Source organism: Syngnathus scovelli, chromosome 17 (assembly GCF_024217435.2).
Source record: "Syngnathus scovelli strain Florida chromosome 17, RoL_Ssco_1.2, whole genome shotgun sequence".
In the NCBI taxonomy this organism is placed as follows: Eukaryota; Metazoa; Chordata; class Actinopteri; order Syngnathiformes; family Syngnathidae; genus Syngnathus; species Syngnathus scovelli.
The window spans coordinates 8851449-8867134 of NC_090863.1; the positions used below are offsets into that span (position 1 = coordinate 8851449).

The window sequence follows — 15686 nt, forward strand, 5'->3', positions numbered from 1 at the left end:
AAAAAAACAAAACAATACATACAATACACACAACACAATACATAAAAAAAATACACACAATACAATACATACAATACATACAAAACAAAAAACAAAACACGAAACAAAAAACAACAAAACAAACAATACATACATACAATACAAAAAAAAAAAAAAAAACAACAACAAAAATACATACAATACAATACATACAAAACAAAAAAGCAAAAAAAAAAAAAAAAAAAAATACCAATACATACAATACAACACGTACAATACAACACGTACATACAATACATACAAAACAAAAAACAAAACAAAAAAACAAAATACATACAATACATACAAAAAACAAAAAAAGAAGACAAAAAACAACAAAACAAACAATACATACAAATCTTGGGATTTCCTGGGTTGAACTGGATGAAGTGGCTGGAGAGAGGAAAGTTTGGGAGTCCCTCCTAAAGCTGCTGCCGCCGCAATCCGACCTCCAGATAAGCGGTGGATGGCTGGGTGGGTGGATGGACGGGTGGGTGGGTGGGTGGATGGATGGACGGACGGACGGGTTGGATGGGTGGGTGGATGGATTGGATGGATGGGTGGGTGGGCGGGCGGATGGACGGATGGGTGGGTGGGTGGGCGGATGGGTGGGCGGGCGGGTGGTTGGATGGATGGGTGGGTGGATTGGATGGGCGGGTGGTTGGATGGATGGGTGGGTGGATTGGATGGGCGGATGGATGGACGGATGGATGGGTGGGTGGATGGATTGGATGGGTGGGTGGGTTGGGCGGATGGACGGACGGGTGGGTGGTTGGACGGGTGGGTGGACGGACGGGTGGGTGGGCGGATGGACGGGTGGGTGGGTGGGCGGATGGATAGACAGAACACATACAATACCCTGCCATACGCTACCATACACACAATGCATACAATACCATACAATATCATACCATACTATATGCTCTGCATCTGGGAGTTACAATTAGACATTGAGTAGAGTGGCAATGGCATGATATTTTTGCAACAATTACACATGCCAACTCCAGTTTTATATTTAAAATATGTATACAATTATCAGTATATTGTAATGACTTATAATAATTACAAAAGTATCCGAATTATAATAACAACAAAACAACAACAAAATAATACATACAATACATACAATACCATACATACAATACATACAATACATACAAAACAAAAAACAAAACAAAAAAGAAAACAAAAAAAACAATACAATACATAAAAAAAAAACAATACATACAATACATAAAAAACAATACAATACATACAATACACACAATACAATACATACAAAACAAACATACAATACAATACATACAATAATACAATACAATACATACAATACAAAAAAACAAAACAAAAAAATACATACAATACACACAACACAATACATACAAAAAAAATACACACAATACAATACATACAAAACAAAAAACAAAACACGAAACAAAAAACAAAACAAACAATACATACATACAATAAAAAAAACAAAAAAAAAACAACAACAAAAATACATACAATACAATACATACAAAACAAAAAAGCAAAAAAAAAAAAAAATACCAATACATACAATACAATACATACAACACATACAATACAACACGTACAATACAACACGTACAATACAACACGTACAATACAACACATACATACAATACACACAAAACAAAATACATACAATACATACAATACATACATAAAAAAAAAAAAGACAAAAACAACAAAACAAACAATACATACAAATCTTGGGATTTCCTGGGTTGAACTGGGTGAAGTGGCTGGAGAGGAAAGTTTGGGAGTCCCTCCTGAAGCTGCTGCCGCCGCAATCCGACCTCCGGATAAGCGGTGGATGGCTGGGTGGCTGGATGGGTGGGTGGGTGGATGGATGGATGAAGGATGGATGGATGAAGGATGGATGATGGATGGGTGGCTGGATAGACATAGAACACATACAATACCCTGCCATACGCTACTATACACACAATGCATACAATACAATACATACAATACAATACCATACAATATCATACCATACTATATGCTCTGCATCTGGGAGTTACAATTATAGACATTGAGTGGAGTGGCAATGGCATGATATTTTTGCAACAATTACACATACCAACTCCAGTTTTATATTTAAAATATGTATACAATTATCAGTATATTGTAATGAGTTATAATAATCACAAAAGTATCCGAATTATAATAATTTAATTGTATCATCCATCAACTCACTCAAAAATGTCGGCATGAATCGAGCAGTCGACTAAACGGGAGAAAATCACGCTCGCAAATGTTTGTTGCATAACGGAAGGCGGGCGGGCGGGCGCCATCTTGGAATAGATTTGAACATGACGTAACAAATTCGTCACATTCATCAGTTTGCATAACACGGAAATAGCACACTATATGTAATGCAACATTGTTAATTTGACGAAACACAACGCCAAAGAGATTTGAAATACTGTAGCGGCAAAACGACAGTCGCGGTGACCGGGACGAGTGTGAAAAGATTTTCAAGATATTTGTTTGCATCAAACAAACAAGGCGTCCGTCGTGAGAAACGCCAATGAACGACAAACATTTGATAGCTTACCCGAGAAACCGCCACACGCTCGGTGGCGCCTGCATTTGATAACTCGCCTTGAATCCTGCAACAAACAAACAAGGCGTCGGTCGTGAGAAACGCCAATGAACGACAAACATTTGATAGCTTACCCGAGAAACCGCCACACGCTCGGTGGCGCCTGCATTTGATAACTCGCCTTGAATCCTGCAACAAACAAACAAGGCGTCCGTCGTGAGAAACGCCAATGAACGACAAACATTTCCTAGCATGTTAGCTTACCTGAGAAACCGCCCGCTGCGCGCGTGATTGCACCGGTATTTGACAACTTCCCCAATTCACCCGAAGACATGACGTCACATCCGTCAATTCAAATCTTCCCCGCCTGCTCGTCCAATGGTGCTTTGCACACTAGCGTACCACGTGACAGGCCACTTCACGCGCGGGACTGAAAACTGCCTTCAAAAACCTAAGTGCCACTTTGCCCGCCTCCTACCTCTGCCCAAATTCAGTCTGACCAATCACAGCGCAATTGAAATTGGCTTTACCACGCCCACCTTTCCGACAGGCAAGACTGAAACCTGCCTTCAAAAAAAAAAAAAAAAGAAGTCACAAACTTTATGCAGAAGTGAGAGAAAATCGACAAAGTACAGCTCGTGGGTAAGGTCGGGTCCCGAACCATGGTTCCATCGTGTTAGAGGCAATGACGTTTACCACTTGACCAAAGACTCGTGTCCATGACAGCGACAGAAAGGCAACCAACGCTCACCTCAAGACTGAAAACCCTTCAAAATAGTGTTGGCTCGTGAGTGAACGATTCGTTCAAAGAGATTCTAAAGATTCAGTTCACCTAAAAGAACTGGAATGCACATCAGTACTTGGGGAGCTTCCGTAGTTGGTCTTTTAGCAGGCCCCGCCCACAAGTACCTCCACATTGGGTCACGTGACTAACAGCTATTTACATACAATAAAATAAAGTATGAAAACGTTATTTAAAAACACACAAAATCATACATACACAAGACCAATGCCGCTGGAACGAGCTGGACTAAAGGAGGACATTCGTTTAAATTTGGTCAATTTTAAGAAATAAAGAAATCATGAATATTAAGAGGATTTTTTTTTTTTAAATGGCAATATTTTTTCATTTTTACATAGCTTGGAAAAGTATTATGATGGAGGAAATTAACAGATGGAAATATTTAAAAACACTTGAGGTCACCATTAGATTCAGATTTATCATATATATACACGTATATAAATTAAATTTCCTTGAAGGGGATTTACACTGTACATGAAAGTATTTGTAACACCATCAGTATCTATAAAAACCTTCAGAGGGGAAAGACAATAGCAAAGTAAAGGGATGGACTGATTTTATACATCACCATATTTCACATTTCCACAGACAGATATAATTTTGATGTAATTCAATTCAATAAACAAATCATGTTAATGTACATTCTTGAAGCATACATCAAGTCGTGCAGGACTTGTGCCATAATGCATACATGTCTGATCATTTATTTTTTATGGAACAGTCACCCACCACCCTGCCCAGCCCGCCCTTGCTGGCTCTACAGTGCTAACAAAAGTTCCACAAGCCTTTTTTTAATTTTATTTATTTATTTAAACTCTCATACGTTTCACCCATTCAGTAACATTTTTTAAAACTATATATTGGAGAAAATTCGACCTTTTAATTACTATTTAAAAAAAGCTGCGAGTGCAGCATCGATAAGTTCGTGCTCTACTCTTTTAGTGTACATAGAGAGACAACTAGGGGCGCAAACTTTGAAATAAAAACCCCCTTAATTTGATTTCCGATTGAGGCCTGCAGTGGAATTTGAAAAAGATACACAATGGTACAAGTCGTATGGCAAAATTGGACATTCAGCTCCACGTCAAAGTTCAGTTTTGTGTCCATCCACGGAACCACGTCCTCCCAAGTAGGCCGTCAATGGCAACCAAGCACAAGACAACGCTGGATCCAGACCAGCCACAACCACAGCGCACCTCGAAAGCAAGACCAACCATCAGAGCCCTAAACACTGTCCACACCTGCAACCTTTCCGTCGTGCACCCATAACCAAAGGCAACCACACTGGGCACATGATCCGCACACGTCGACTTTTGCAGCGCGATGCTCGATTCTTGACTTGATATGGCCATTGCTCATTTGCATATGGCCATGGCTCCTTTGCATATGGCCATGGCTCCTTTGGATAGGCCATGGCTCCTTTGGATAGGCCATGGCTCCTTTGGATAGGCCATGGCTCCTTTGGATAGGCCATGGCTCCTTTGGATAGGCCATGGCTCCTTTGGATAGGCCATGGCTCCTTTGGATAGGCCATTGAGCCTTTTCATATGGAATCATCCCATTCGGCTCCTCTTGCAGCCTACAAAAACACAGACAGCCATTAATTGTGTGCTGGGAAGCTAAAACTCGACAACCATTGTGTGTTGGGAAGTCGAAACTTGACAAAAACAGGTTTTCACCTGATTTAGGACTACTCTTCCTCAGTGTCCTCAACATCACTGAAAGGGCTCCTTCAAGAGCCTCCTGCTTGCTTTGTATAGAAGGATGCTGGCTGGGCGGCAGTTTTTAGTGCTATAAAAGACAAGCAAATGATTGCAACAAAAATAGACATTGAGTCGAGTGCCAATGGCATGATTTTTTACCAACAATTATACATACTAGGAGTTTTACATTTGAAAAAAAATATTATATTGTAGTACGTTATGATAATTGATCAAAATTATAGTTCATATTTGAATTTGATACATTCTAAGTAGAGTTTTACATTTGAAAAACTATATATTTCATCACATTGTAGTAAATTATGATAATTCAGGATTATAATTCATATTTTAATTTCATCATTCATCAACTCCCCTCACATTGGACAGATCCAGGTTGGCGGCGTCCAAGACGGGAGAAAATAACCCGCCGCGCAAATGTTTGTTGCGTAACGGAACGAGAGCGGGCGAGCGGGCGGGCGGGCGGGCGCCGTCTTCTAATGGATTTGGTCCGATTTGGACATGACGCAACATATACGTTGCATTCACCAGGAGTTTGCATGATACTGAAATGACACACGCATCATATAAAATAATTTAAAAAATGGTTAAGTTGACTAGCGTCAAACTAACATTTCCTATAGTCAGATAAACACGCGCTTATCGGCGGCGTCATTTACGAGCCGTCTACAGACAAACGAATGAAAAAAATGCTGGCCAGCATGAAAAAACAACAACCGCGAAAGACATTTAAAATACCACCAAAACGCGCAACGACGCGACGCGACGCAAAGTGGATTGTGGCGTGCCGTGCCGAAACCTCAAGCACTCCCTAGACAGCGAAAATCCTGCAAGAAATAATAAATGGCATCGTAAGAAACTGCAAAAATTTGCTCACGGGCTAAATGGCCTGCAGCCTAAAATTTACCACCAGGCCCACCGTCGCGGTGGACGTGACGTTGCCGAGTCACGAGAGTACGACAATCCTGCGACAAACAAAATAAATTAAAAAAAAAAGGCTTGTGAGAAAAAGCAACAAAGCGTGCCGTCGTGAGAAACGGCAGGAGACGACAAACATTTGCTAGCATGCTCGCTTACCTGAGAAACCGTCCGCCGCCGCCGACGGCCCGCGCTCGGTGGCACCTGCATATGATAACTCCCCTTGAGCGAGCACACTTGTCTTCAATTGACCTAAAGCCCTGACGTCACATCCGTCGATTCAAATCTTCTTCTCCTGATCGTCCAACGGCGCTCGGCACACTGACGCCACCAGGTGGTCGCCTGTCATGGTGACTACTGTGGAAAGGGTTGCTTCGGACTATCCGTTGAAACTTTCAACGCCGAACATGTTTGGATGGAGGATACCCTATCAATATGACCAAATCTCCTTTGGTTTCCGAGCAGGCTCTGGTCGAGTGGTTAACGCCATTGCCTTCAATCAAATGAAAATATTTGTATCGAGAGTTCATCCTAAAATGAATTGTTCTTGCAGAAATTCTGCCGCCGTTGCAGTGCTCCCGTGGACTCATTTTCAAGTCAGTTGCTAAGAAACACCACACCGTTGCACAGAGACAATTCTTGAGTCGTATCAAATCAATGATTTTCAAACGGGTCCACCACAAGTTTTTCCCTCATGGCTACAAAGATCTTTAGATCTTTTCGTTCACTCTCGTTCACTGAAAACATTCGTTCTTTTGAACCCATCGTTCACTCACGAGCCAACACTACACTGCAGTAGTGATACACACACACACACGCACACACACACACACACACAATGATACGACAAACACGATGACACGACTTTTCACGCACCTGCACTTAACGAGGGAATCTTGGGAAACATGTTGGAACGCGGCCCCGAGGACTAGAGCTTGACACCTGTGACCTTTGATCATGATATTGCCCTCATAAAGTGGCCTGTTATTAGGTACACTTGAAAAGGGCGGTGTACCTAATGGAGTGTCCGTGTGATTCCCTTGTTAAGTGCAGGTGCGTGAAAAGTTTTAGCTCCTTTTGAATGTGAAAATGGCTAAAACTTTTCACGCAGGTGTACTTAACGAGGGTAACTTGGAAAACATATTGGAACGCGGCCCCGAGGACTAGAGCTTGACGCGTGACCTTTGACCATGATATTTCCCTAATACAGTGGCCTGTTAATAGGTACACTTGAAAATGGCGGTGTACCTAATGGAGTGTCCGTGTGATTCCCTCGTTAAGTGCAGGTGCGTGAAAAGTTTTAGCTCCTTTTGAATGTGAAAGTGACTAAAACTTTTCACGCACCTGCATTTAAGGAGGGTAACTTGGAAAACATATTGGAACGCGGCCCCTCGAGGACTGGAGGTTGACACCCCTGGTTTAAGTGAAAAGTGCCACACCTGCCCTCACCCCCACTTTCTGATTGGCTGGTTGATCTGTGACATCACTCGGACAATCCATTAGGTACATTGCCATTTTTAGGTGTACCTAATAACCTTATGCATTTTTTGTACGTGTCAAGAATGTGTATTTGACTACTTGCTCTTTATTCTGGGGGACACAAACACATATTACACAACGTAAAACATACATATTGTCATATAAACCAAATGTCAGATTTTTGTTTTCATGCCCAGAAAAATAAAAAGGAATAAAACATCGGACAAGTTTGAACAGGTTTTAAAGTTTATTAAAACAATAATAATAAAAGTACATTTCGGACCAGCAATCTAATGTGAAATTGCAGTTGATATATTGGATAACAATATTTAGGCGTGTATAAGCATACACGTTATTTTAAGTGTTATAAAATAAAGATTACCCAAAGAGAAGTTGTTGGATAATGGCGCATCCCTTCATGCAATAAAGTTAGCCGTTAGCTGGGAGAAAACATGCATATAAGAAGTGGCATTTTTTGGCAAATCGTAAATGTAGATTCTGGCTGACATAGTTCACGTCAGGAGACGCAAGACGTTCACTGACTGATCCGTTGATGCACGGGAAGTAACGTCGTTTTCTTCTTCGTTTTGTTTTACGGCGAGGTGGCACCAGCTTCAATGCGCATTACCGACACCTACTGGTTGAATTTACATCTCGTTCACTGAAAAAAAATCGTTCTTTTGAAATGGTAGACAGTACATCTTATATCTTATATTTCATGTACGTATTAATTAAATCAGGAAAGCAACATTTATGGCAGAGGTTTATTTTGTAAAGGATGAGGAAGGAGCAGGAGTTGGTGATGAAAAAATGGTGCGCCAATAAATGATATATTGTATTCAAAAATGTACATTTGATGAAAAAAAAAGGGGTAGTACAGTTATCACGCCAATTATTCCACACGCACACAGTTTCCTTCCAACATGTTTTTCAAAATGTAAATAAAAATATAAACACAATAAAGCCCTGGGATGTTTTAAAGAAATACAAATGATTACATGCAGGATGATTGACAGTCAAACTTCTCTGAAACAAAAAAAATGTGGGGGAAAATAGGAGAATTCTTCTGCTCTTCAAAGTCATCACATGAACAGAAAACTGCATGGTTTCAGTCCTTTATTCACTAGAATATAGATCGATAGGAAATCAAAGGAAAATGCTATTAATGACAAGTTGAGTGGACTCTCGCCTAGCTGTTACAAATAGCACAAACGTTGAGATGCCTCATGACCCCCCCTCCCCCCCCAAAAAAATAAATTACAGTTGCCAAAACCAAACACACTGATCAGGTTTTGGGGTAGGGCTGGGATGGAAGGGGAGTTTGTGGAGGGCTCGATATAGCCGAGCTGACATAACAGACTTGGTCTAACGCACTGCGAAATTTGGGACTCGGGTAACATGGATGTGGCATCCAGAGAACGCAGGAGTTTGGGGTGGGGGGCTGTACATTGAAGTAGAAAGGTCCCAAAGTAGAAACTGCAGTCTTAACATGTGCCATACTTTAAAATGTAGAGGAAAAACACCCTTTACACTCATCAATATGATGAGCAGAAAAGTCCCAAACCAAAGCTCTGAAGTCTTTATTTTTGCTAGTGGGGGGGAGGGGAATGGGGGCGGGGGACGTAGAGGAGAAACTCCAACAACAGGAGGAGGAAAGTACTCCTTTGATGACGCAGATTGGCTGGTGGGGTGGGAGACACTTCGGCACTGGGGGAAGGGGGGGCTGGGGAGGTTATTTCCTGGAGCTAGAATGCTAATATCCAAAAGTTACTGGTCTGGAGGGACCACGTTGGTCAAAGGGGGTGTCCGTGGAGATGCCAACAGAAAAAAAATGCCTCCAAAGTGGCATCTCTGCAGGCTGTCTCAGAGGGATAGCGCTATGTGCTTCCCGCAGCCTGGTTCTCTCCTCCCTCGGTGTTAGCTGCAGGTGGACAAAACAGACGCCTGGTTGGGGAGGGACTAGCAGTGTAGAAAGGACTAAGACAAAAGTGGAGTGACTTACTCGTTGCGGAAGCGCTGCCTTCCTCGTCGCTGTCGTCCTCGTTGGACTGCGGCACCTCGGCGTCGGGGATGGTTGTCACCGGGGCTTCGGGCTCCTGCTCCGCCCGGCTTTTTAGGGCCAAAATCCGGTGATGCAATGCCGCCGCCAGCTGACCTACATCCTTGGAACTACCCTGAGGAGCACAATAGAGCAATCTTTTGAAGCGAATCATGAGGCATCCTTGTAGAAAACAGCATAAGTGGGAAAGTTCCTGCTTGCTTTGACTGGGGAGAGTAGCACCATCTGGTGGACAACAAAGCAATTACAGCCAATTAAGCCAGTCTCACACAGGTATATTATGTCTCATCAAAAGATTTACAGGAATTATGACTTGTGAGTTGTGTGAATATGTATTAGCTTTCAACGTTTCATGTTCCATTAGTAGTAAATACAAGTATGGAGCTGAATGTAACAGTCCTACATTGGTGAAACTACTTTCAACACAATCTAACAGTTTGGTCAAAACATACCGATATTAAGAAGACCTTGACTCCTTGATCCTCTGTGTCTGTGGCCGTGACCCGTACACTTTTGTCGCTTGCCTTGTCCACTTGCATCTGGGGCCAAAGTTTAGTGTTGAGGATCAACCGAAGGCTGCCCTGGGTCCTCATCACTGGAGGGAGTCCCAAAAAAAAAAAAGACCATGCTTAGCCATCACAAGTCACGACAGGCCATAATACACACTTATTTCGCTTGCGTTTACCTAGACGCGACTGTAGCGTGCCATCGTCCGTCGACGCCATGTCGTTAAGCCGCAGTAGACCCCGCCCTCGCTCTATCCATGACTGAGTCGTCTTCTCGAAGACGTACAACTTGCACTGCATCTGAATTGCGGGACAAAGCAAACTCACTGGCTGTGTACCTGTTGCAGGTGCCAAAATGTCAAATGAACCCTCGACGGCACCTGTAAAACATTGCTTTCTGATTCTTCCCCGGTTTTCACGTCCACTTTCTCTAAGATGCACTTCTTGGCTGTGGCTTTGGTGTAGGCGGCGGCAGACTCCTCCAAAGACTCCGACACGCTGTTCAATGCTGGGAAGAGTGCAAACTGTCAAGTGCTGAGCTGGACTATAAACCTTGAGAGCCTGAACAGCCACTCCAAACTACTCCAACGGACACTACTCGACTTCAAACTGCAAGCAAAGAGGTAGCCAGGAAAGGATTTTTTACTGTATCCTACCTAAACAGAGCCTGTTGATTTACTTGGGCCATTCCCCCCGCCCCACCCATTCAGAGTTCAATTTTAGTTTGCGTGCATGTGTGGCTTGGGTACTGGAAACCCATTTACAGGGTGAAATACAGGACTGGTTGCAAGACAAACTGAAGTTTGTTTCCCCAAGGACTGCCTTTAAATTCAACTTCACCTCGAGGGACAGAAACGCTGACTTCTTTTTTCCGAGATGTACTTTTTCAGTCTCAAAACCCTTAATGAGAACATAAATTGTCGTGTATGAAGGGAGGCGGGGGTGGCAGTTACCCTTCTCTGGGGTGGCCTCCTGTGACGGGGGCTCTGAAGCCTCTGGAACCTCTTTACTATCTTCATTGGCAGTCTCACCCTTGGGAGGACTCTGGGATGGGAGACAAAAAAAAAAAAAAGATACACACAGCCATGTGGGAAATTTTCCAAATTTGGACATTGTCCAACTTGGTTGACCATGCAAACAAGCCGCCGACACTCACCAAAACTCGTTCGGACATGTTCTGTCCAAACACAAATTTCGCCCCACTGTCTGCACTGTTTGAGGCATTATTTAAACTGGGAAGACAAAGAACGGATGAATTAATTCATGCAATAATAACAATCAATATTAATGAGCAAGAGACTATAGTGAGATTACCTTGGGGTAGAGATGTACTGCAAGAAATAATTGGTTCCCTCTGCTTGACAGTCTCCTGGAAGAATGTCCTTTGACTTTTCTTCTTTACTGTTCTGGTCCAACTAGAAAGAAGACACGGGAGGAATCGCTCACATCTTTAGAGAGTGTTGTGAATTTCGAGTAAGTGACGCAAACTAAGAGCTGTGTTGAACATTTTTCTGTAGCTCATGCAAACCCCACCTTTGCTCTGTCTTTGATATTCTGACCAAATACAAAAGAATTTGCTACATCTCCTTCCTCCTTCTCGTTCCCTCCTTCATCTTTGACGTCACTTGGGCCGTCTTCCTCATTTTCGTGTTTCTGAAATAAACGGGAATACAAAACAAACTCCACAACTAGGACCAGGGAGGAACCATTTGCAGGATGTTACCAGTGACATGTTCGGGGCGGCTGAGTGCTCTGTGTTGTTCAGGAAAAGGGACTGGGCGACTGAAGGGCCGTCTGACAACTTCTTCACGCCATTGGTTCCGCAAGTGGAGTCTGCAAGGAAAGAAAAGATGTAAAAGACACAAGTGTGAACGAAGATGTCGAGCAAAGTAACTGTGACTCTGCAGCACGTGAGCAAATGTGATTTTCCCTACTAGACTCTGTGTGGGATTTGGAGGGTGGCGCTTGAAGAACCGCCGGGCGGAGAACGCTGCGTTGTTGCTCTTTCGGTTTTTGACTCGGGACGCCTGCAAGAACAAACGCACGTGCTTGCTTTTCTCAGAAGATGCCGTTCGGTGCAGAAGGTTTGCAACAACTGTTCCAAACATTTGCTACTTCCTTTACATTGGATTCAATGTGAAAAAGCTAGGCACAAATGTGGCTTGAGGCAACATGCGGCACAAACCTGAACTGGGCGCTTGCCCGTGTATGAGAGTTGGCGGCTTTAATCGGAACCCAACTGGCTTCTCCTCTGGCGACGCCCGAATGCAGGTGAAGGGACAAAACATTAAACATACATCGATCATATAACAACTTAGGTTCTTTTGCACCTCTCTGAGCCGCTTGGGCCTGTTACCACGGCAACACTCAGTCATTTCTAAGTCCTCAATTCAGACAAATGTTAGGGACTTCATTTTGATTCTAATGCCTCGACACGAGTCTTAAAATGTGGCAGTGATCCAGACACAGGCGACAAGCTGTGTTTGGACGTTCTACTGATGCAAACATTCATGACCTGTTAAGAAAACATGATGTTGAGATTATTAGAGTTATATCTTTTTGGGGTTCTGGGGTGCATGCGCTGGATGCACCGCATTCACTGATCTGCATACCAACTGACAATTGCGCTGCTTGGTATTGCAGCGCTGCTTTCTCGAGTGAAAGTACAAGACATGCTGTCTTGATCTACTTTTTCCAGTCCCTGAACTCAAAAAAGGAGCCACCTCTCTAGTTGTCCCGGTGACGCAAGCATTGGAGGGTAAGCGGTGGCAAATTTACGGGAGACAGGAACTCCTCCTCAAAACAGAAATGCGCTAAAATTCTGGAAGACCAACATTTTGCCACATTTTGTTCTTAAGATAGTTTTCCTTACAAAACAATTTAATGTTATAAATTTAGAAAACTCACCAGGCTCAGAGTCAGAGTTCCCAGTTGGAGACTGGCAGAAACTGGGGGGCATGAATATGTTGTTCTTGGGAACTGCAAAAGAGTTTGGGAGAAAGCCTCAGCATACAAATCAACTCTGTGCTCCAAGCAAACAGCAACAAAGTTGTTACCCGACTGTAGCGGTGGGAATGATGAAGTCCGCTCCCTTTTTACTGGAGGGAAGTAGTTCGCCTCGTCTTTATCTGAATCTGAGCGAGCAAATGCGAGAAATATTTTAATAACAATAGCAAAGCCATCAGCCTTTTCAGATGTCAGATTTTTACCTTCTCCATCCTCTGCACTTGAGCCCTCTGCAGATCGCTGTAACAAACAAACAAACAAACAAACAAACAATCTCAAGAAGGGCAAATCTTCAATAAAAAACATTGTACCAGCTTAAAAATATCCTTTACTTTGTCATTTGAAAATTTACAACTCAACATCAAGCGCAATCGTGACTACAATTGATATATGTGCATGAGAAGCCCTCTCGTGGAGCCTTGTTTACAGTTCAGCCAGTGGTGAGGAATGTGCTAAGCGCCTTCTTCAAAGACGTTCTTATTTTAGCTAGCAAAAGAGCTTCATCATCGTCGGGGGAAGGGAAAATAAAAAAATAAAAAAATTTAAAAAAAGACTCACCTTCTGAGTTTTGTCTTTTTGGAAAACAAACACAGGGGGCGCTATGGCAGGCTTGTCTGTCAGGATAAAAAAAAAAGATTATCGGAGAGCAGACGATGTTGTGTCTACTCCGCACCAACAGGAGGCAGCATACGATGACAATTGTCTCAATAGGAGCATATTTATGGACTCAACTGCATTTAGGGGATCGAACAAGTTATTTTGAGGTCAATTTTGAAATGACAATTTTAAAACTCTTGTTTTCCCTACTTGTTTTTTATACAAAAACAGCACAAACATGTGATCATAAACCAAAACAATAAAAACAAATAAATGCACCTATGAAACTCAATAAAACAATTCTGTCATTACAGAGGCGCACCAGCTAAATTCAGGTCAGGCCCTAGTTTCATCCTCTACCACTATTTGTATTTTTCTCTCTCTACAAAATAAAAATTGTGTGTCATTTAATCCTTCCAGATGACTCCATACTTTTATCATTCAGATATATTACATGGTTCCTAAGCATTTCACGTCATTAAATACACTTCCATAAATTGTCATTCCGCATTCACACACAATTTCTAAAGAACTTGCTTCATCCAGTTACACATTGTACTACCATACATTTGTTAAATTGTCAAGACTTTATGCATAGGTAGTGTTCAGAGGACTAGGGACAGAGTGTGAATAAATATATTAGATAAGGCAATAAAGCTCATTGCCTCATATCAAGCTACTTCTTTGGCCCCAAAATGAGCCAAAGCAATAGTTCTCTGTCAGACACAGCACTGGTCCAAGTTGACTATATATACAGGCATTTGCTAGCCATTGTTGGTTTTTAGTTCATTTCACCAAAGCAACTTGAGTGCTGCTTTTATGGCACACAGGCAGTACTGCAACTGCAACAACAGTTTTATGGGTGACTATGCTCATCCAGTTTATGATTTCAAATTATATGCCATCGAGCGCTCCTAATGTCATACCTAGTGCGTAATATAATAAAAAATACGAGACAGTTTGGTCAATGAATGCAAGTAGAAATCGGATAACATTGATATAGTGTCGAAATTAGCACATATATTGGTATTACTAACGCAGCAAACACTCGTAAACATAACATGTCTATTTTTTGTGTGTGTTCCGTACTGGTATCAAATAACACAACGGCACCTCTTTACAGGTTATCTCTTTTTAATTTATAGACCAACACGAGCATCTTCCGGAAGCTATCCAGCAAATAGACGGTGCCACCTAGTTGAGCCGCGATGGTGAGGGAGAGTAGCTGAACATCGCTCCAGTTGTGACGTTTCCACAAACGTCGTTCGCAACAATCTCGATACCGCATATTTAACGTAATGGCAATCACTCCTGGACAAGTGCATTTGGTCCCGAATACATAGGAAGAAAAATATTACTTTACCCGCCTAAACACACGTCTACGAACTGACAGGCTCGGCCTGACATGTATTCAGTGGCTCCGAACAAAGCAACACTTCTAATAGCTGTGAACGTGCAAGAAAACGCGAAGCGTCTATTACAGTCTTTACATGTATAATAAACTAGCTATAAATAGCCGGGTGCTAGCATCGTACGATTAGCTCGCTAAGCAGCAAGCTAGCATTCGAGGGCGTTCCGAAGCTTTCCAGCTATTAGCCGCATCCCAAGCCTTTAGCCGCGTTAGCATGTTTGCTAACAGTGTAGCCTAGGAAACGCCGGGAAGCACTCGTGCGACTCCAACCGGGGCCAAATAAACCGCCGGTTTGTGTCTTATCATCCTCGGCCCAAGTGCAAACAGCGGGAAATGCGACGTTTGGAACACGGCAATGAGTGTTTTTGTGTCCCCTCCCTACTCCACACTGCTAAGCGACTCACCTTCGTTCGCCAAGTCCGCCATTTTACTTCGACGCTCACACACCCACAAGCCACCGCGCAGATAAGACAGGCGCAGGCCGGGAGAGGGAGCACTCACTCTCGCCGTCAACAGCTCCACGCGTCCCGCCTGCATCTGCACTCGTCTGCTTTCGTCTGGCTGCGTCAGTGGGTCTGCACTCGTCGGCCTTCG

The 15686-nt window shown here is 42.8% G+C and overlaps 1 protein-coding gene and 1 long non-coding RNA gene across 3 annotated transcripts; both read right to left on the reverse strand.

Annotated features, from left to right (window-relative positions):
- Nucleotides 1-1249: 1249 nt before the first annotated feature.
- Nucleotides 1250-6566, reverse strand: LOC125985218 (uncharacterized). Of its 2 annotated transcripts, XR_011085633.1 has the most exons (6): nucleotides 6194-6566; nucleotides 5075-5186; nucleotides 2858-4974; nucleotides 2728-2782; nucleotides 2606-2660; nucleotides 1250-1939 (listed from the first exon to the last, which is right to left on the reverse strand). It is a non-coding gene; the product is annotated as an uncharacterized lncRNA (long non-coding RNA). The 2 variants fall into 2 exon arrangements; XR_011085632.1 differs by having other exon boundaries at nucleotides 2728-4974.
- A 1697-nt stretch (nucleotides 6567-8263) lies between these two features.
- On the reverse strand, nucleotides 8264-15641 carry ranbp3b (RAN binding protein 3b). The gene is made up of 17 exons (XM_049747770.2): nucleotides 15497-15641; nucleotides 13643-13698; nucleotides 13288-13324; nucleotides 13135-13212; nucleotides 12986-13057; nucleotides 12264-12329; nucleotides 12013-12105; nucleotides 11802-11911; nucleotides 11612-11731; nucleotides 11393-11493; nucleotides 11235-11310; nucleotides 11032-11122; nucleotides 10459-10586; nucleotides 10258-10378; nucleotides 10025-10167; nucleotides 9516-9687; nucleotides 8264-9434 (listed from the first exon to the last, which is right to left on the reverse strand). The coding sequence occupies exons 1-17, from the start codon at nucleotides 15627-15629 to the stop codon at nucleotides 9391-9393; spliced, it is 1641 nt and encodes a 546-aa protein (XP_049603727.1). The 5' UTR covers nucleotides 15630-15641; the 3' UTR covers nucleotides 8264-9390.
- Between the last annotated feature and the right edge of the window lie 45 nt (nucleotides 15642-15686).